The 22919-nt window shown below is 46.4% G+C and overlaps 2 protein-coding genes across 2 annotated transcripts; both read right to left on the reverse strand.

The window, feature by feature from the left end:
• Positions 1–3559: 3559 nt before the first annotated feature.
• On the reverse strand, positions 3560–5341 carry LOC128709551 (odorant receptor 83a). Its single transcript, XM_053804558.1, has 4 exons — positions 4286–5341; positions 3947–4051; positions 3679–3834; positions 3560–3610 (listed from the first exon to the last, which is right to left on the reverse strand). The coding sequence occupies exons 1-4, from the start codon at positions 5339–5341 to the stop codon at positions 3560–3562; spliced, it is 1368 nt and encodes a 455-aa protein (XP_053660533.1).
• Positions 5342–6614: 1273 nt separating this feature from the next.
• On the reverse strand, positions 6615–14663 carry LOC128718889 (alpha-tocopherol transfer protein-like). Its single transcript, XM_053812505.1, has 3 exons — positions 14607–14663; positions 7306–7610; positions 6615–7236 (listed from the first exon to the last, which is right to left on the reverse strand). Exons 1-3 carry the CDS (start codon positions 14661–14663, stop codon positions 6615–6617), a joined length of 984 nt encoding a protein of 327 aa, XP_053668480.1.
• Positions 14664–22919: the final 8256 nt, after the last annotated feature.

Raw genomic sequence — 22919 nt, forward strand, 5'->3', positions numbered from 1 at the left:
AAATAACTCAAGGAAGATGTTATAACTATTTAAACAATATCGTGTTATTATTAATAATTTTTTGAAGAAATTTGACCAATAATCCACGTTTGCCACGATCACAGTCTGTTGCCAGCTATTCTTTTTCATGACCGCTCCCTGTGCCATAGTCATCAAGTAATGCGGATTGCATAGCGCAGGCGCATTTGGCTTTAAAATGAGCTTTTGCGCGAGGAAGCCAGAGCTGTGATAAAATATTATTAAAAATGTTTAAAACAAATATTGTTAAATAACTTTTATACACAAATATAATTTTTAATTTAATGTAAAGTACATCAATTTTCATGTGATGTATTAGCATAACGGTTTTTCGACCGACCCAATTCTTTATTTAGACGTGAAGTGAATTTTATTCCAACGGAACTAGTAAAAATGATTAAAGCGTATATTAAAGCCATACCACATGGTGGTACGACGGGAACAAATGATATGTTTTAAAACCGCCATCACTTTCACGGCATGCTGTATCGCCCTGGCAACATATACTTCCTCCCCGGTTGGTGATTTCATTTAGTTTTCATCCAGTTACTATATCCCGAGCGAGACACGGCCACACCGAACACCCTATGGAAGAAGATGGAAATTAATTAATCTGCTTTAATAATTCATCGTTATTATGAGAACACTCAGGGTTTCCATCGACGACAGTCGGTTGTAGTTGGTGAAAACAGGATTAGTCCACCTCGGCATTCCGCTCGCCTCACAAAGCTGCCTTGGCGTAGTAGGTTAACAAATGTGCTTTGATTCTAATTAAAGTTTAAGCTTCTCCCTGCAACGTTAGCTCGGGTGAGAAAATAATACACCAATATGGGCACAAGTCGAGTCTAGGGATGTGTGCTGGCACAAGGATAGTTGTTTCTCCTAAACCCACACAGTCGTTTGCGTGTAGATTTTATTTGTCGCGCCACAACCATCCATCCATCCATCGTCGGCGCTTGTCCAACGCGTCACAGGAAGTAAGCGCCGGAAACGGGTATCTACAGTGCGCAAGAGAAGCTTTCGGGATGAAAGATAACACGGATGGACCAGCTGTCTCATAATTTTGTTGTTTCAGCCATGTTTCGAAGCATGAAATCCCGTCCCGGCAAACCCGGTCGACTGGAAAACTCGTGTCGCAGTATCCCCGGGAGACGGCACAGAACCGGCAGACCGTTCGGACAGTATCGTTCATACCCTCCGTCGTCCATGCTCCGATGGTCCGATGGTGGTGATAGCGTTTGGTTGAAGTTGAAAGGCATTTGTGTGTGGATCTGTGTTTGTCCCTAGTACGGTGGGGACTGAAACGAACTGTTTACCAAGGCACCATTCGGCAAAACGTTTTGCTGGACGATGGCCCAACCGGCATGACTTCCGCTTCTTCATCCAGGCTAGTCTCCCATCATCCCCACTGTTTCGGGGGGTATAAATTAACGCACCAAATTATCGTCCCGGAAAATCATCGACTACCGAGCACACGGGGCTATCCTTCGGGTGGGCAAGAAGTTCGGAGAAAGGAGAAAGTTTCTGGAGCCAAGTTTACCAAAGTGTTAGCAAACGAAGGGCAAACAGCGTTAGCCCGGGTTCGGAAAAACCAAGACAGCAAATTGCCGCTCGAAAAACCGGCAAGGATCGTGTGCGGCTGTGTCGGGGGGTGTCTTGCCGGACGTAAATGGTCCTAAAAAGAAGGTGTTTAGCAGTGTCGAGATAACGGAGACTTTTGGGCAAATATTTTCTGAGCAATTTAGCATGTTAAATACGTTCCGCCAACGGAACGGAACGGTGCGACTGGTAAGGGAAGTAAATAATTTATCGAACGAGGGTTTTCAAATGGATTTTCAATGCCAGTCGATAACTACCGTCCTACCGTTAATCATGATTTGCTGTAAACTTGTACTGTCTTTCGTTGCCAATATTTATGTATCAAGAGATTAGATAGAAAATGTAAAGTATTCATACAAATATAACAATGAGGACTTCGTTTTTCTCTTCGTAAAATTCCAGCTTCATTGTATGAAGCTTTTTACTCGCCCTTCCAAACACAATGTACCAAGCAAGCTATTGTACTGGTGCCGCTGTAAAAAAAAGCATAGGAACTATTGAAATGTTTCTCGGTGGTGAAAAGTATCCTGCCGCATACCACAAAAAGCAAAGCCACAAAATGTTAATGCCAATCCTGAAACCGCGGCGGCAACTCAGAATAGTTCACCACGTGGCACACAAAGGACCTTCTAAAATGGGGTCGGAGCGATGCGGAAACTGCAGAATTGGCATTGTTCCACCAATACCGCCATTGAGGTATTCCGTTATGAAACAGTGACATTACACTGCTCAATCATTACTCTGTACGAGAAGAAAAGAAAATCTAGCCGCATAATGGCTTTTGTTAGCACCGAAAAACAACGCTCCGGTAATGCTCCAGGACACGAAAAAGCGGGTGTGTTTAATGTCTGTCAGTGGTAAAGGTTGGTTCTTTATTATACATTATGCAAGGGAGTTTAATGGTGAACGTGATTTCATTCATTTACTCGACAACGCGTACGATAAGTAAGAAGGGAACCTTTTGAACCTTACAATCCATCCAGAAGGCAGGGTATATACCCTGAGAATACAAATAGAACTTCCTTAATAAAAGAGAATAACATGAACCACATTCACATAAACCTCTTCCTTTTCGAGACATCAAAGAATTTTCACATGGAAACTATGCGTTCACAGCATTTAATTAAAAACATCTGCAGCCTGCTGTATAACTATCGTAAATTATGGAATGTTCCGAACGGAATGATTCTGATGATTACATCTCCAAGATCTTTTCTTGTTTCGTCTGCACGCATCACGCAAGCCACCACGGCTTTAATGTTTGGACGTGGGTTTTTCGCATTTCACAGGAAGAGCCGAAGCTTAAAGGGAGCTGGGATTTCCTTTACGATGACGACGATGTCTCCAGCGGTTGACACGTGCCTAGAATCAATGAAGCCATCTTCGAATTCCGAGCACATTCAGCCAGTTCGGTTGGGACCTCCATCAAGAAGCATCGAGGGAAGTGAACGAGAACTAGAACACAAGTCAAAATCGTGTTGATCGAAGGGAAATTTAGTCGTGGAACTGTTTTTGCTTTGAAAAGTGTACCAGGAATGCGTACCTTTCCAAATGTGCCTCAGGATACGTCTATCCCTTTCAACCCAATTCGAACTGAAAGGGATGCTGCACATGAGCGAGTAGGGAACTACGTGTGAGAGGAAAAATTATCCATCTGGTCGGTTATGCTACACGGAGTGGCCCGTACACGTACGAGCTTTTGACGAAGGATAATGCGGTACATCAAACCCTGAACGAGGGTGTTTAACCGAACCGTTCATTAAAATCAGACGCGCTGAGGTAAGGTTTATCAGTGGGCTAAGAATCTTTTTGTGGGGTTGTAGAGATTGAAATAAACGGTCAACAAATGTCGGTTCGTTTCTTGTGATGCATGCCGCTTTGATTGTGCGAATTAGCTATTACAAGCTATGGATGAAAGACTCTCGAACAACAACAGGAACAGCTAACGGAACTTTTTAATTAACGTGTAGTAAGAAAAGGCCGCCTTCAGGACCTGCAACAAGGGCGAAACAGAGCACATATCTCAACCATGAATGGATAGCAACATAAAGTTCAAACTACCGTGTAATACGTTTCCAGGTTTAACTCGTACAACTTCAAACCAGTCAAGCGTACCGGGCGCTGGGCATTCATCAGGATAATCAACATACGACGGCGATAGGAAGCTCCACACAGATGCCATGGAGATTTCCACAGAGCGTCACCCACTTTCAAGCCCTGCAATTGACAATGAAAATCCTGCAATCCACTTACACACACACACACACTCACACACAAATCAGAACATAAATCAGCGTCCAGCAACGCGGCCACCCACCAACCCCCGTACCTGGTTCATGAGGATGTGTCCGAGAAAGCAGTACAGATACAGTTCCGTCATCGTGAGCATGAAGTACTCGAGCACGTTAATTAATTTCATTGTAGACAAACTTTCCTGCATAAAAAAAAGAACGATGGATACAGAAGCTCAGCGCGAGTATATGAGTGTAAAATACTTTGCAATGAACTGGAAATTCAAGTGGGTTGCGCGTGTGGGTGCGACGGAGAACAGCAGACAAATACACTCCGGGTGCACGTAATGAATGGATGGAATTTTGATTGGATTTCTTTGGATGGGATGCGGGGAAAGGAGGAGGCAGGACACGAGAAGAGGAAACAGAAAGCTTACCACCGTTGCCATGAAGGCGAGGAAGCAAAGCAGCAGTAGAATCTGGAACAGTTTTAGCAGAATGTATGGATGGTAGCAGCTTTCGAGCAGTTGACAGAAGCGCAGAAGTAGTAGATGATGATTAATGCAGTCCTCCAGAACGCAGGTTAGCTCTGCCGAGAGTTCCGTGAGGTACAGCTGGGATGCGGACAGTTGGTCGAGCTTCGATTTGGTTTTAGTTGGCTGCACATGCTCGAGATCCTCTCGGAACACTTCCTTCAGGACGTACTCGCGTGTGTCTATCTCGTGGTTGTGTTGGTAGTGGCGCAGCTCCGTGCGGTAGCCCCCATTCAAGATCATGGCCGACTGGCAGATGTTCGTTAGACTGCAGCAGAGCATATCGAACTGGCTGCAGGTCATGAACACCAGCACCATGAAGAGTGCCCCAGCCAAACCATACACAAGGCTCACCTGCAGTTGTCCAAGCACCTGGAAGATGTAGGCCAGTTCGTACATCGGAGACTGCTGGACGTCCACCGGGTACCAGCAGGGAAAGGGTAGCGTCCGTTCCTGGGACAGAATCGGATAGATTGCCCAGTGCATCGTGCCCAGTACACAGATGACGAGCCACCAGAACTGGTACCGGTTGGTGAACCGCACGGAGGAACTGATCGAGATATAGTGGACACCGGCGGCGGACCTCTTCCGGAAGTGTCTCGTCGTGAATTCGTACAGCTGCCGTATGTTGGCTTCGTACAGTCGAAGATACGCACCCAGCGCCGTCATGATCGAGTAGATGCTGGTGGTGATCAGCGTAAGAAACAGCTCGTCGTAGCTTAAATTGATCGTCAAAATGGAGACGATGTGGAATGCCGCTATATGCACGCAGACGAAGAACCAAAACAGCATGTAGCACGAATTGATCAGCTCCGAGAGCAGGTACCGACCGCGCAGATACTTCGGCAGATAGGGATTATAGTCCGTTGGCCACAGGGCCACAAACCGCAATACCCGTTCGAGCATCCGGAAATTCAACGACAATGTCTGATCGTCCTCACTGCTTGACCGCAACGTCATGCTGCCGTAAGCTGATGTCGTACACAAACCCAAAGTCAACGCAAGAACGTACCTTTTTATCACGGCCCCATCTCTATGACTTTCCGATCTGAACAATCTACGCGGGGAAATATATTTGCTTTAATTATTTATTCCTTTCCACGGAGCGAATTTCGGTCCTTCTCGAGGCAGCTCATCGTGGGCATCCTTTCGGTGCGGTACATGGTTTGGCGTGGGTATTAATTGTCAAATTATGCATGCATAATTTAAGGGGTCAGGTTTGGATCGTTCTCGGCGCCCTGAAGGTTCTTGGAGGTGGTTAAATGGTCAAAATAATCCTCTTCGGTTAGGTTGCCATTAAAGGGAAAAGGGGTTTCTGGAGCCAAAGGTAAGAATATAATTGAAGAAAATTGGAGTCAATAAATGGTCCAAGACATTTTGAATACCTTCATGGTGAGCCTTTTAAAGTGGGCTTGATTGGAGCAATTTTGAGGACCATCTGTGGAGAACCTTTCTTAAATGAATTATCAAACTCGTTGTGATATTTTTATACGCAAATGAAAGCAATGAACATACAACACGTAAATTCCTTTTAAACAAGAAAGTCTTTAATAGCAATACGCAATACAACAAACTGTAACAAAATTGACTTTTTTTGCTTATATTAATGAGTAATCAGGAAAAATCTCAATTCTCGTACGAGAGCGTGCAAAACAAAACGAGGAAAAGTAAAAGAGCGGATCGATGTGGGTTGGGTGCAGCTCCCCGAGTGGAGTGGCCCGCGTCGCACATTATTCCCAGCTCCGTTAGGATGGAATGATCGCTTTCCGTTTCATTTCCTTGAGCATCACTAGCGGCAGACTTTATAAGTCTTGAAATCTTTAGACAATTCTCCGAATCGAATTCAAAGCCTTCTCGCCCGGCCCCGGGGACCGGCGTGGGGGCGAAAAGGAAAACGCTTTATGGGGGAAGGGAGGGGATATACAAAATGAGAATTAGGATTTTTTCGTTACTAACACTACACGCAAAAAAAACATGATTATGTGACGTAGATGAAGGGTTGAAAAATAAATGGGATTGGAGGATGGATTTCTTTTTTTTGTTTCTTTTCGTTATGCTCGTGCTCGTTCCTTACCGGGCGCTGTCCATAGCTGTGCGGTGGGCAAGCTATGCGAGAGAGCCACGGTACCGGACGATTCACACACTTGATGAGATGATTCAAAGCGGGTTCATGACGTAGCATCGGTGGATGATGGGTTGGGTTTGGGTTTGGGGTTTGTAGGAGATGACTGGCTTAATCGATGGTCAGCTGTCGGAAGGTACCGTCCATGCCGAACAGCTCATCGGCCGTCTTTGGTGCGCCCGGTCTGAGCGATTCGTTCGCCTTGGAGCCTTCCTGCTCCTTGAACCAGGCGGTGTATTCGCCCATCTTGGCGCGCCACGCATCGTTCAGTTCCTTGCACGAGCCGGCATCGCCGCCGTACTCGCTCGGCAGCATCGCCTTCGGCACGAACTTGTACAGATCCTCGATGTTGCTGTGGATGTGGATACGCTCGCGGATCTTCTCCTTCAGGAAGGGCTTCACGAAGTTGACGATCGTGTCGACGATCGGCGACACGTTGATGACGTGCACCTCCTTCAGCTTCACTGGGTACGCTTCCTGCACGCAGATCAGGAACTTCTTCACCAGTCCCGGCGTGAACTTGGCGAAGTGCGTCGGGGTGGCAACGCTCGCATCCAGCACGTACACATCACCGGCAACACCGACCGACTCCTCCGCCAGACGGATGTCACCGATCATCAGCGTGGCCTTCATCGACTCGACAACGTTCGGGGTGGCGATATCCTTGTCGGTACCGCGCAGCATCACCACACGGCATCCATTCGGGGTCAGACCCGGCAGTGGCGGCATATGGCTACAGAGGGAGGGAGGGGCTTGGTGTTAGCGTAACGTTCGAGAGCTGCCACCAAATCGCACCACTTACATCACATTCAGCACCTCGGCCATCTCCGCACGGCTCACATCACGCTCGGTGAAGAACTCCGGCACGGCATTGCGCATGGTGTAGTACATGTCCAGCTTCTGCTTGACGCGCTCCAGGCTGAACTTGCAGCCGCGCAGGAAGGTGCGCAGGCGGGCATCGTCCATATCCTTGGGCAGATGCGGCTGCTTGCCCAGCCATTCGCGGATGATGCCAATGTCGCGCTCAATGTCGGCCGGGTTTGCGGGCTCGCGCAGCTCCTCCTTGATCTTGGCGCTCAGTTCACCGGTCGGCTGGATCAGAGACATCTGTGTTGGGGGTAAAGGCGATAGACAAATCGCGAAAGCGTACGGTTAGTTTTGTGCGCATCAATACATTGGAGAATTCCAGGCACCTTAGCAGCATCATTAGAGATATCTTCCAATGGATTAGATTAAGATGTCGATCATGCGAAGGAGAATAATTAAGACTGACTTAAACCAATCCAGTTCAATCCCCCCCTAAAGTAGCGTTCACAATACTCGAGTTAGTCCAATATTAGACTGCATAATGCTCCGCAAGCTGCCTTCGTGATGACTTTCCTTCCCGGGTACGATGGTTTTTGCGGTTACTGGTGGTGGAAGCAATTAGCTCATCACGCGACTGCTTCCTGTGCAGCAGACCGACACATAACATAGACGTGGTCGATGGTAGCAGCCCAGTCAGCCGGTCCCGTTCAAGCGCCGAAGCCGAAGCCATTAATTACGCGCCAAGCCAAACATACGAACCGAAGCTGCAGGTCTGAAGACCCGGGCCGGGAAATCGCGTTCGAATCGTTCCAATTACGTGCGGCTTTCGGTAACGCAACGACCACACCGTGCTGTACTGGCTGCATCCTTCGCCCGTAAGAAAATTCGCCTTCTGCTCGGTCACGGGCTTGTGGCCGACACCCGTGTGTGGGCATCTCCGCAACAAGCTTCCAGCAGCTTGCTGGTGCCGCAACACCAATCAAAAGTCGCGCTCATTGAAACGAAACCCGCACAACAACACGACTAGTGGACCGCCACAGTGGCTTCGCTGGCGTTCGGTTGGATGGGGTCCGCGTCTTAATCAACAACGTGGACGCATCCAAAGGCGAAACCTTTCCAGCTGTGCCCTACCGCGGGACGCTATTGCTTGGTAGTTGTGTGTTTGGAGCGATTTTATGCAACGTTTCGCATCCGAGAATGGAAAGGGAGCAAGGTCCGTAGGAGGGGCAGTTGAACAGATGAAGAATCAAAACTAGAAACAGTATCCTAAACAAGGGCAAGCATAAAACAAGCAAACATACCGAAGTATGAAGCAAGCATAATAGCAGCGTGGTAGGAGGGAAAAAAAACCAACACCAACACATAATCATCAAACAGGTAGCTCCAAACATCGCAGCATGCCGCGAAAAACCACGATCGCGCAATGTTTCCGCGCGCCTTGGAATGGGAAAGGAGTAGTGCAACAAACGATACCTTGTAAAAGCGTTGCAGCAATTATTCATGTAATGCTAGAAAGCTGTCGAAGTGTGAAGCCTGAATCGGTTCGGTTCGCACACTTCGGTTTGCGATACATTTTACATGAGCCGCTTAAAGTTCAGCGCCGGCCCAAGCTTTTGACAGCTGTCAAAACGTCACGGGGCGAGTTGGCGGGATCGAACACGTGGCGTGGTTTTTGATGCGATACTTTTCACCATGCGTGATGCTGTCGTGAAGGTTAGCTTTGTTTTCCTTTGGCGTAGTAGTTTGCTTGCGTTCATTTGCATCGGATCGGATGAAGCTATTACTCAACCGTTAGCGAACCGTTATTTGTGTTTACTTTTCGCATTCTCCACACTTGAAGCATCATTTGTAAACCTGTGCGTGGCCTTCTGGCTGAAGTCTGGGCCGTATTGTTTCACGCGTGTGAGTATGTCCCGTTTCTAATCTTGGCTAAGCAAATAACCACCGGTTTTCATCGTCCGGCCCGAGCTCACCCGTCATTCGCCCAATTCATTTTCGCTGCATGCCGTTGACATTGACTTTCGAGCAGGTTAGCTTAGTGATGGATGGTCCGGGTCTGTAGTGGGGAGGATACAAAAAAATGCTCCAAGCATAAAAAAATGTCAACCCACCACGCTGGGGCCAACGTTGCGAACTGTTGCCATATTTTGCTGGAGAAATGGGAAAGATATTTTCGGCTGCGGTTCGGTAAATTAGATTATTAAATCAATGTCAACACGAATATCCCCCCGGCGGGGTGGGCAGTCGTGATCTGGTGGACTGTAAAGTTGGAAAGCTTTTCGTCGATCTTGCCGACAAGGTCCGAGTCCAACCCGTGTCAAAGTTGAACGAGTGAGCAACAAAAAAAAGCAACACGAAATGTCCAATCTTATCAAGAAAACCTTGAGAAATAAGGCTGACGAGACCTTCAAATTTAGTCACTCGAGTCTTTCACACTGTTGGGTATTTATTTTTTGTTGAGTTTCATGGAACATTTGCTCTTAATAGGAGATGGTGCAAAAAAAAGGCAACAACACCGAGTAGAAACAAAACTAAATTATCATTAATGCTATGTTATTTCTCATCATTCAGCGTGAATTGCGCCAGTTTTGGACAGTGTGACGAAAGAGTGGGCCCCGTTTGGCGGGGCTTGGAAGGTGGTACACTAGGAAGCTGCATATAAAACAAACTACTGCCAAACGATGACGCAAAGCTGCCGTGGCCGTTTGAGAAATAATTTCAACCAAAAGATTTATTCATCTACCCCCATCCGCTTGAGCGGTTGGGCAATCGGATCAAATAGCCGGGGTTGGTATGGAGCACTTGGCCCAGCAGCACACGTTGGGTTAATTTGAAGTTTTATTACTGTTTCATAATCCACCACGTAATGCTGATTGTTGGATGATCATTAAAGACGCAAGAAAGAAAGAAGGAAAAAAGTGGGCAACGAAATAAATCTCCACTACGTACGAAGCGGTGAAAGTAAACAGTCGAACAACTCCCCCCCCCCCCCAAACTACTCCCCGCGTTGAAAGGGGGTAGTTTTCGAATTCAAACGTTAGAAAGCTTCTGCCTTTCTTAAAGCATCCTCGCATCGCCGCAGATGGCTTTGGATCAGGCTATCGAACAGCAAGAAAGCGTAGAAAATGCGTCAGCCGACTCTTCTCCTTCGCCCCGGTAATGTTTTTTTTTATCGGATTTAATTATCATCTATGAAAAAATCGTACCGAAGCAACGATCTGTTTTTTCATACTCCGTTTTCTTACTCTAGTCTACGAGAGATTTTGCCTTTTTTGCCTTTTTGCTGCACCGTACCAATTCTATCCGTTTTGCCGGCCAAACGCAATTTACTCCTTAATTAACACCCCCAGGAAATGGTTCTCTTAATTTTTCTCGCCCGAAGTGGCTATCACTGCATTTCAGCACCTATTTTAGATCCATTAGATGTAGGAGCGCTCCGGGTCGGTAAATCCGACTGGAGAGTGCGAAAATAAGACCACCGCAACCGTGAAGCAAGTTTTTCGTACGCCAAAACGGATGATCTACACAATCGGGGCAGTTCCCGACCTCTGTTCAGGCACAGTGGGTTTTTTGGTTTTTGAGGCTAGGGAAGCTATTAAGCGATGGTGGCATTTTCGTATTTGGTGGATAATGAAATGAAACGGGTGCCGGAAGTTTGGGCCACCCGTCAATGAATATTTGAAATTTTCATTTTAAACCTTCACAAACCCATCGTGACGGTTAAGATGAGTAGGGAAAATCAAACAGTACAGCAGCACTCTCATGTTTGATTCATGCAATTCCCTCACTGTCCCAGAAGGACACTTCATTCACAGTAGCGAATGTCGCGCTCTAGGTGTGTGTGTGTGTCTGGTTGTGTTGCATAAATCTTCCCAAGGGCTTGACGCAGTTGTCAGAAAGCCGAAGGGTTCATGTACGCAAGGGCACAAAACCAAAAAAATAAAACATAAAATCCCCATCATCAAAAGGATGACAACTAGGTTAGGTTCCGATGTCTAGCTGGCTGGCAACATCCGTATGGTTTTTTTTCCGACGACACCAAGGCGATAACGGATGTGGTAAGCCAAACGGGAAAAAGCACTTACCGTAATAGAACGTGCAAATGGCGGGCACTAGGTTAAAGGAATCGGTATGTGTGTGTATGTGTGTGTGTGTAGATGAATGGATAGAGCCGTGAGGATAGAAATAGCACGCGGTGGAAAATAGGGCGACTGCCTCAAACAAAACTGAGAATGTCTGCCGTACACGGTGTGCGACCACGACGAATGTAACGACGGAGCTTTCGCAATATTTTCTACTTGCACTTTTGCTGGTACGCTTGAAGCTGCTTACAGTCTCGGTGTGCATATGTCGCTGGGCCGGGAGGGGCAATGTCTGATGACGATAATGATGACGATAGAAATCGCCGAGCTGGTGGCACGAAGCTCGGAGTATGCCGGGGAGACCCCCGGTACTGACCAGCGCGTAGGCCTGGTGAAAGTTATGCAACAAGACATGTGAGGGCTTTTGCTTCGTCTCGCTTTGCGCTCGAGATACTCAAGATATTCCGAGGCTGCATGACTCGTGGTACGTAATGTTGCCATTTGTTCGTCTTGGCATCTCGTTACCCGTCCGTCCCGCACCGAGGGCCGTAAGTTTAGTGAGCAAAAGTCAATTTCGAGGCGAAAAAAAACTCACACCCCTCCTATATAAGAGACATTCGGAACTTTTCGAAGCCCTTGGAGTGGACATACAATTCCCGGGCGGCTTTTCATCGTGGGATTTATTCGGTCACTCATTCTATCGTTTGCCTAATGGAGCTGTTGAGCTGTTGGGCACTTGATGACCCTATTTGCTAACGAATGAGACATTCATTGAGGGGGGGATGTGGTGAGTATGGTTAGGTACGGGAGAAGAAACCTTGGTGAAAGGCCATGAAGTGGTCTGCAGATGATACTTCACCTTTGGCTAACGCAACTGTCAATGAGAGTAACGCCAATGGAGGCATACATATTTTGGGTGGTGAACTTCCATTATGTGTGCGGTCAACATCTCTATACAACACGTGGTGAGATTTATAACAAGTTAGCCCTTTTCTGAAGTTGTGTTATTAAAAGGTACGCTATTCGTTGTTCTCAGTATCAGGGAAATAGTTTACGAAACTTCACACTTGTAAATGCATTCCCGAAGGTTATGCAGCGAAAACATCACACTCACGGGAAAACTACAAGACTAACTTGGAGCTGGTACCACACCACAAGAGCATACTGTCAAAGGCAGGACCTTATCCAGCTGGTCCAGCTCACCGGACATAGCAGCAAGTACTCCTGCAACACCCACACTAAACAGTGTACAGCGCGGCGAGTAAAGCATTCAGAACGCCACCACCAAAAAACGCCAACGCTTCGCCAGAAAAAGCTCCCTCGCTGTAAACAAGTTCACGACCAGGATGTTCCTATTTAAATTTATGATAGTTTGCCATCTCTCTGGCCAACCGTTTCGGGAGACGGGTTTCGCAACCGGAGCCGGTGTCCGATCGATATGAGTTTCGCCGGAGTTTTTGGTGCAAGCAATTTCGCTGCGTCCATTTTGGGATGATTTTTAGTTTGCTTTCAGTGTTGTGGTGTGGAAAGTTCTTTTTCGGAACTCTGTAGACATCATCCCAAGGTAGTATGGGTATGGGGAGTTCCCAAAAAAGGGGAAAGGAAAACAGCTCTATTTGCTCTTTTCTTTTATTTTTGTTGCAAGATTTATGACATGGGATTGCAAAGCTGGGAAGAAGCGAAATAGTGAGAGACTTCCGTAAGCTCATCCCCAAACTGCAATAACTCATGCTTTCCGAATCGATTACTTAACCGAACTCGATCGTAAACTTTGCCGAGTGTCAAGCAGAAAAATAGACGTGATTATGTTCTTTCCGGAACTTCCCCACCATTCCCCCGTTCCACTATTCTCCACCACCCTCCAGGGGGGTTCCGCATCAAATTTCTGCATGGGCAACAACCGAAGCACGTAGCAACGCAAATATGGCATATCAGAACAATTAGGTACCGCACACGTTACGCGTTCAATTATTCGTGCAATCAATTATTCTAGCGCTTTCCTACCTGACCGGCCCCGTGCATCGAATTCAGTCACGTCGATCGAACTGGCCATGTGGCATATTTACTGCGTGCAATAAATATCACGATCGGGGTAGCGAGGTACCAAGCGATGAAGTTTGCCCCGAAAGCAGCTGACCGTGAAATGAAATTCTACGGGACTATGTGCCCGTGCTAAGCCGATGCTCGTGCACTAGTCAAATATTAATCTGCAGCCGCACACAAAACGCCGACCGTGTGTTGAAAATCATTCTCGGATGGGTGGAACGAGCCGCTGGGATAAAAATATAATTCCAACTCCCCCAATTACACGCCGACAAGCTTGCTTTTTTCCGATCGATGCCGATTTCAATGAAAATATGAAAGCTCCAGCGACCAACCAGGGAAGATTTTCTTTTCCTCTTCAATGTGTGTGTATTTTTTGTTGAATGCTCGTGTTTCCGGTTGAGTTAATGTTTTTCCTTTTTTTTTCCTTCCTTCCTTCCTAACCACCCAAGAAAACGGGTCAGCCACACGTACAGCGGTGTGGAAGTTTTCGGAGAAAATGCAGCACACTTAACGTTCGATCGGCCAATTTTTCCTTTCCTGCGCTTTTCGTTCCATTAACAGTTTCTCCACCGTTCGTGGGTGAAAGGCCCCGGCCAGGCAGGTGATTATTTCACCCAAGGGAAACTCCCATCCGAGGAAGAAGCTATAAACCGCAACCACGAAACTCGTAAATCGAGCACGAACGGGGCCGCAAAGATGAACGCATCCGCGCGATCGTTTGATTGATTATCGTACGAAATTTTCTGCTCCGTTCCGTTATGCGGATTTGCGGGAGTTGCATTTTTGCAAGTAATATCCAAAACCAAACCAGAGCGAATACTTAATGGGTAAGAATTAGCGTACATGATGTTTAGGGGGGAGGGATTTGATTTTAGACTGTTCAACAGGCCCTTACGCGAATGGTAGTTACATTTTAAATTAGTTTTAAGAAGCGTTGGTTTTTTCTTGCGTTAACATTATGTTTAATAAGTTGAGGAGTAAAGGGAACAAAGGTTTAGCAAGGGCACCCTTCGTACATGCATCCCAACATCGAGTGGTTAGACAATTTCGGGAAAGGTAGTGACCCGTCCCCCGTTACATCCGTTTACAGCTATTACTTGGTTACGTAGCGACCGAACGGTTAAAGCACATCGATCACGCCACCGTGGGCAGCGACCGTCGAACATACCTTCCACTTCAGGTCTGTGGTGGAGAAATTGGTCTCCTTGTGCACGGTCGGTGGCATCTTTGCTACAATCTTGCTTACAGACTACCGATACTATGTTCTTTTCGATGGTGCGTTTTGGGGTGCGAACGTGAAAGAAGAAAAGAATTGGAAAGATTAGAGAGAGGGTGGATTTTGGTTTGCTGGCGAGAGGAAGTGTAGCATCTAAAAAAACACGACGGGAAAGGAAGAAGCTTCCTAGTTGGAGGGTATTGATTTTTTTTTATAGAAAAGAGGTGATAGAGAAAAGAATTGTCTTTTTTAAAGATATGTTTGCAAGAAGGGAACGAAGTTGCGCTTAATATCACGAAAAGCACACCAAAAGAAATGAAGGAAATACACTAGAAAAGTCGCAGATTTTCCGAGGCACTTTCCATCCGGAAAGCGTACGACTGAAATAGAAAGGAAAACCCGTTCCGAAGGGGGGGGGGGGCTTCCGGTTGCACATTCGAATCGTAACTTCAACATCGCCAATTCCAAGAACACGGACAGATTCCAGCAATCGAGAGCAACCCCTCAGATTCGCCGTACAGTAAACGATCACGGTGTTGCAACGCGCCAACAAGTAGCACCACGTTCAGTCACTACAGTACAGTACAGTGTGCACACTCCGAACAAAGATGATCGATTTCGTAAGCGATCTTGCACTCGATCAGCCATCAGGTCTTAGAGCGTTTGTCACCTCCCCGAAGGGGGATGCCTTTTCGCAACCGCTAACCGGTTTTGCGGTCCGTCGTTCACAAACTCTGCTCGTACCACTGTTTTCCCGGGAATCTTTGCCCGCTCGGGCCGCTCGCTCCCGTACGCCAAAACGAGCCACCGAGACTATGCGAAACTGGAAAAACTGTTCACTATGGGCCTGGTGGGTTCACTTGTGTTTTTTGGTGGGGAGGGTGTGGGGTGGCCTGCACAAACGATGGTTTTAATGCGCTAGCGCAACGGGCTTTGTCCCGCTGGTGCACATACCTTGGAGAATGGGGGGTTGGTTTGGTTTCTGTTTCGAGCTAAGAAATCACGAACACGAAGTTCACACTCTTTGGTCTATGCTGCTGCCGTTGCTGGTGCAGGAGATCTTTCGGTTCGGTGGCTACTGCTGCTGCTACTGCTGCTGTCCGATCGTCCCAAAAGCGGAGTTATTCGTTGGAGAGCTTTGCTTTGCTAGCTTTGCACTGCTGAACCGCTGAAACCGAACTGAACGATGCTTTCGGTGCGCCGGGAGGTAATATTTAAAGAACCGCACACACCACCACAGTGCGCTCCAACACAACTGCAACCCTTGCGCGCGCTGGTGGGGAGATCTTTGGCTGGTGAAGATCGCTCGCACTACCCCTGCACGCACACACATTCGCAACCCCGTGCAGCATGTGGTGCGAGTGGGATGGAGCATAATTTCGCGCTGCTAGTGCTATATGCTGGTTCGCGTTTCAATTTTCACCCAACATGGTCGGATGATGCGCGAAAAATGCATGAAGACGCAACCAAGCAACGCGCGCCGGTGAATCATCGATAACATTAGCCTGTTAACACCAAGTGACCAACACACGCACACAGTAGTGACCCAACCCAATCGACCCGCGAGGTGCATAACGCCAAGGGCTTGACATGCGCCACACTTGTACTTTGGGGCGCCGCGTGCCAAAAGGAATCCGAAAACTTAAACCCGGGGTGAGGATCTGGCTACAACATGCGAGACCAGCCCGCAACACACGCGATACCTTCGCAACCAAACAAACACGCACCGAGTGCGTTAGAGGAGCGAAATAGTTTTGTCATGAAAAAGGGTTGGTCGGGGGGCTGAAGGGGGTGTGGAGGGGAAACGCAAAAAGGATGTTTCTAAATACGCGCAAAAGGTGCGGTGCGGCTTCGGTACAAGAAGGTATCGTGCATGCCCGGGCGGATTACGCACGCTGGTTGCGGAATTTGGAAATGCCGACCAAGCGTGGGTTTGTGTGTGAGTGTTTTTCTTTGTTTGCTCGAAGGGCATGCTCAAATTCAATTTCCTCCGGTTGTACTGGCTGTAAGGGAGTGTTATTATCGATGTAATGTCCTGGTGTTGGAACGCAAGGGAAGTTGCTCGACTGTGCAGGTGGTGGCCTTTGTTCGCGACAAGCTTTTCACGCGCTTTACTGTACGAGCTGAGCTGACCTGTGAGTTGAAGTTTGTAGGGATTTACTGAACATTCTAGTGGGAAATTCTACATGAAAATATAGACATTATAATGCACTTGGATAATTAGTTTGTTTGGCTGGAAAGTTGATTGCAACTTTCATGGTTTTCATCAATTGTTATAAATTATTTGGATAGTATTTCAATAGTAATCTCCCATATAAACAGTAATGCTTCACATTCCAAATTATATTCGGTCGGATCTCAGTATGCCATGACTTAATTGCGAGGATCCTTCGTTACTATCCAACAGAAAACAATTATTTCTCATGGAATCCCGGAAAATCTTAATCAGCAATCAGCATATCACTACGGAGAAGACGCTCTAGGTTAGATTAAATCTCACAATTGTCGTATCTTAGAGAAATGGCATAACAACATGGCATGGGATCATCCGTAAATTTATCTAACTGTTCCAATAAGAAATGAGTCATTCTGATAAACGAATTGGAAACACGGCATTGAATCAAATTATCCCGTTGGCAGAAGATGTGGAATACAGATGATCTCGGGAGTGTTTTCTAAATGATGTCTTCAAAAGTCTCCTTACGACCCTGGCTTGGCGGGCTCCTTGCATACAGGACGTTTATCCGCGTAATGTCCTGGCTCATGTCTTATCATTTCTCATTAAAAACTCATCTTCAGTGGTCTTATAAAGACTTTCATAATGCCGAAAGATGTTAATGTTAGTATGGTTAGTAAAGTCAGAAACATGTCCACTCTTCCTTATCCTTAGTAATTCTAGCAGTAAGTGTTCTGTTTATTTCTATGTGTGTAGTGCTGGACCCATAGAATCACAAACTGAATAGTACTGGAGTCCTAGACTCACTAGCATAGGAGCCCCAACAACTGTTGACCGAGAGCACGAGATGGACATGACACCTGGAAAAGAAAACCTTCACATGTGCCATCCAACATGTTAGACCCCGCCGCAATACTATGTAGCAGCAGAAACCATTTAACATAACATTTTCGGAATAAGGCAGTAATTCCTGCTACAGATTTCTGATGTATCTATTCGTGCCTCTCAGTACTATCCGATATGGCCTTGTTTGAATTAGTTTCATTGTCTATCAAACAATCTCTCATGTTAAAAACAGTCTCAGTGTGGATTTTACCTCTGCAACATAAAATGTATCTTTTGTAAAACCTCAAAAGAACTTCAGCAAAACACCAAATGACAAACATTAGCCGTTATCATCTCACTTCCCTTATAGCCGTGTCACTGCTTCCTACCATTTTAACTGTGAAACACCATGTTACGAAACTCATCTCCAAAAGCAATTAGCAACATATTTAGCTTAAAGTGAAAGTTCTTCTTTGGACGGAAAAGAAATAAACTTCAACTCCAGCAGAGAATGTTTTGCAATCAGGCGAACGCAGCAGTCACCATTCTCGGCCGCACTATGTTCATTAAAATGGAAGTATATCGCCCCCACCCGTGACAAGCAAAAGGAAAACAAGCAAGATGGTGATGGAGCGCACCAAGTGAGAAATAAAACTTTTCCACCCAACGCCGGATGCAACGGAACATGGAAAACGGACACACATACACCAATGACAACACCTCCAGCGTTGCAGTTCGCTTCCTCGTGGGAGGGAGAGGCTGCCCGTTTGATAGAAATTTAATTGTTTTCGGTGGCGGTTCGACGTTCCTGCTCGCTGGGCTCGCCAACCTGAAGACACCCGACGCAGAACCATAAACGTCAATGATTAATTAATGCAGCGCGTGATAAAGTTTGCTCGTGACCCGTGAAGCGCGTGCATGTTACACTTTTTCGAGTTTCATTTTCGCTTTTGTGGCGCGAAACATACGGCCCGTGTGTGTGTGGTGTGGTTTATCGGCGAACTTGCGCGAAGATTGGTGATGCGACTTTCGACGATATTATAAAACGAGAGTCATTTCACTTCATATGAGGGTGCGTCCTACGAGCCACACCGAAACAAGCAGCTACCGTTTCATGTTTATGTGAGTCTTTTTTATGTTTCACGGCCTCCCAAAATGGTCCAGCGCCATCTGCTGTTGAGTTATCTTATTTTATTCCAACCGAAAGCCCTAGTATAATCCGTTCCACCTTTCGCAAGGGAGCAAATTGAGCGAGCGATTGCAAATTCGAAAAGTTGTGTTGTGTTATCATTGGATTTACACATCCAGCACGAGTGCATGCCCCAACGTACGATATTGGCAAATGCAGCGCCGCACGCACGATGCGTTTGAGGCCATTTTTCCATGCGTCGAACTTTATGACTCATCATCACCGTCGGTGCCACTCGAACCATCCTGACCTGATGAATGATTCAACGGCCAAAGTATGATTTTTCGTTGTTTTCGTAATGGCCCATAGTTTTCTACTGCATAAAATTACGAACGAATTGAATGCTCTTCCCGGGCGGAGGGAGAGCGGTGGTCGAGCAATGTTCACCGAATTGTACTTTCATTTTTATCTTCGCCAAGATAATTTCCCTCAATTCACTCAGCTTAGGGCGAAATGGTTTAATAGCTGCAAAGTGGTAATTCGATTGTTTTATAACGACCTGATAAGCACAATTTCGGGTGGGCTATTGAGGTGGAATCGAGGTATAGAAAGCAATTGTAAGCTTTTATAGCACAGCGGGGGTCAATCATGTCATGAGCACGATACCAAACAATCCTTCTACTAAGCTGTATTTTTCTCTGCTCTTCTTCTATCGCTGTTTGTTTTATATTTAAAGCTTAAAAATCTTATAGCAAGTAAAATGCAGGGAGAACCCCCTAGAACGGCAGGGGTTTTCAACCCAATTTATTGCCTGAGAATGTCACTTTAGTATGAAAAGCCTTCTTGGATTACCTCACGATTGCAAAAAAAAAGCATTGCTGTGCTCAGGTCGCCTTTCTTCTTGCGCTTCCATATTTTGATCGCTGAGCTTCCATAGCCAAACCACCTTCCGACGTTCATTACGTACGCCATTTTCCGACAGAATTCCTCCGCTGAAGAAGTCTCGCTTTTCCAACGCAAAAAAAAAAAACAAACAACCAAACGAAAAGAAAATCTAGGAAGTGTTTGATGCCAACACATCCATTACAACACCGCTAAGTGCAGATGTAACACCCACAATCGCATCTCGAACGATCAATCAATTTCACTCCAGCGCCGATCCGATCGCCTGCGCCATTTCGCAAAACGAGCCACAGACTCCGCCGGTCCGTCATTATTGATTACCTTTGCTTTGAAACACACACACACACACATGTTTTCCTCGCCTAATTGCGAACACACTGTGAGAAGGAAGCGGAAATGTACAATCCTTCGAACTCGCGCGGAAGGCTCGAGTGGGAGTGATTGAACTTTTCCGAATGCAACGGACGGACACGGTGTGGTCAAAGGCGTTTGGGAAATGGATTGTCCAGACGGCAAAACGGAAAATCCATCCATCATGGAGGGTGAGCTTTTGGACGATTCACAAAAGTGAATCCGAAGGAGAAAGTGACCCCGTACACAGTTGAACTTTGACGCCAGGGGTGAGCGGCTGAGAGACATAACATAAAATAATATTTTATGTTAATCTGTTACGGTGCGTATGTCGTGTCCGATCTTCCGATTCCACACAGAGTGGCATTTTTAAGTGAGTGTAAATGATTACTACATGCCTCAAATTCATTACCGATATGTTATGGACAGTTTGTTTGGAAACAAGCCACCATGGCAGCATCAAACATATCATACTGCACCGGCGTTAATCCTGCGTAAAAACCCGATTTTCATCGCGATCTGGAGTTCGCAATGGCGCTATCAAACGAAAGCCGCCCATAATGAGGTGGCTGGAGGATTTTCGTGCCTTTCAACATTTGATTTTCAATTTCATCAACCCTCCACCAGCGCATCCCATCTCTTCTACCGTCCATTCCCGATCTGCCCGCACGTTGCCTGACACGCAACGGACCGGAATTCGTTATTATTTGCCCTGTGCTTCTCGATTGGTAATTACACCTGAAAGCTTTATGCTGCTACGCTATCAATTAAAATTCCAGTATCATTTTCAACCATTCGATCGTGCTTTATTTTAGCCCTCCTCCTCCATTTCCCTCCACGTTTCCGCCCAACCCGTTGCAGCTTGTGTTGCTTTTATTTGCAGCAGTTTTGATTCATTTGCCCAACTATTTGCTGCTTTCTTTTTCGTTTTTCACCATTTTGACACCGTCCGTCTATTCGGCTTCATTCCTTGCATTTCTTGCTGTTGGTTTCGCTGTAGCAACAGGTAGTAACGACGAGCAGTGGCGTGAGTTCAGGAAGTGTGGCCCCGTTTCCCTTCCTCGTCAGTGGGTGCTTTATTTGATGGAAATCCTCTTCCGAGCCGGGATTTGTCATGGATGGCTTTGGCTTATCGGAGCTGCCGTGTTCTGCTGCCGGTCTCGTTCTGTTTATGATGCGCGGTAATGAACGCATCAGGAATTAAGCTTCGTGTTCGGTGGAACTGTGAAATCCACGGAATCAATAATCACTTCGGTAATTGATTTTGAAAATGTTCGAAGCATTTATTATGCTATAGCTTATGGTCATGTATGCTTGGTTTCCCGTGTTGGAGTTTTATTACTTTAGTGGAATGTTTTTCAATACTACTTGAAATATGTGTTTTTTAGCTGCATCCGTTAGAAATTGATGAACAATTTTGCTAGAAAAAAAAGTCATTTTGAAACGGCAATAAGGTTTACCATTAACTTTTGAATGTCAACAGCTTTAAAAACAGTAATTATGATCCCATGACCCTACGAGTACTGCCATAAAGTACGGAAATAAAACCCTGTTTACTACTGTAGCAATATTTCTATTCTACTGGCAAACTATGTCCCACGGATTGCATACTTTAGGGATAAACTGGTGGAAGGATATGCACTAGAGTCGAATGCTTAATTTTATGCAATTCGCACATCATACACAGCGTATTACACATTTTTTAACTATTGCTAGTGGTTTGATGAATTAATACTTTCAGAAATGAAACAACAATTATATATTTTTGTTTTGGTTGTTTAATTATTATCTCTTTCGTAACATGCACTTCCATCCGTTCTTTCCGCGCAGCAAACATCCTTAACACTGCGATCGCTCTTAAGAAACCCCGTCCATGACGCCCACAAACCCTGCGAACGAAATCGAACTGCCGCGAAGGTCACCGGGGGCGGCGATTCGATTTCCCGGCGCCTAGGGCAAGTAAATCTTGCACGCCGGAAAATAGCACCATGATGCGTAACCGGGTGCAGCACTATCGTGCACTCGCCCGACAGCCATGGAAGCGAAATGGCATCGTGGTTACATCGGATGGAACCGAAAAGTACAATAAAGGTGCTCATAATGGTAATGCAAGGCGTTGCATTAAATCGGAAACAAGGGCGAAACAAAGCAAAATGGTGCAATGGGTATAATAGTGCAGCGAAACGAATAGAGGTTATATATGGGTTGCGAAAACAAAAAAACACTGAAAAACTTATCATTTCCTTGGTTCGCTGTTGTACGGCGAGTTGCATGGTTGCATTACCGGGCGATAGAAATGCATTTTAACGCCCCAAAGGGAGGCACGCGTTTTGTAGGTGCGCTGTGCTGTACTATGCAGGAACTGTCGGCAATAATACTTGCACTTTAAGCACGAGTGATGCGATTTATGATTCATTACAATAGCGCCACGCTATGGCTTTTGTTTGCACCGCGTGGCGCTATTGTGCTTCACGCACCTCAACATGGAGACACTTTTTTGCTGGAAACAATTTCGGGTGGCCGATGATTTATTGTTTATTTCCAGTTCGCGAAAGCAAACCGTTCCGTTCCGGCCGCACCGCGGACTTCCCCTTTTTCTGGGCCCGCTTGCTAACGAGATAATTATACCCGATACTGGAACATTGGTTACGGTCTGGCGCGATTTGCCTCAGCATGTACGTGTGCGTCTTTCTTATACGTGTGTGCATGCGTGGGTAATGTATGGTGATGATCGCAGCTGTGCAGCTTCCCCGGGCCTGGTGATGTGCGGTGGCCAGTAAACCCATCCCATCCAACCGAAAAGCGTACTGCTCAAAGTCTGGCAGGCGAATCAAGCTGCACATTCGGCGATGGTAGCTAGCGTTTCTTGATGCATGAAAAG

The sequence above is a fragment of the Anopheles marshallii genome, chromosome 2, assembly GCF_943734725.1.
Source record: "Anopheles marshallii chromosome 2, idAnoMarsDA_429_01, whole genome shotgun sequence".
In the NCBI taxonomy this organism is placed as follows: domain Eukaryota; kingdom Metazoa; phylum Arthropoda; class Insecta; order Diptera; family Culicidae; genus Anopheles; species Anopheles marshallii.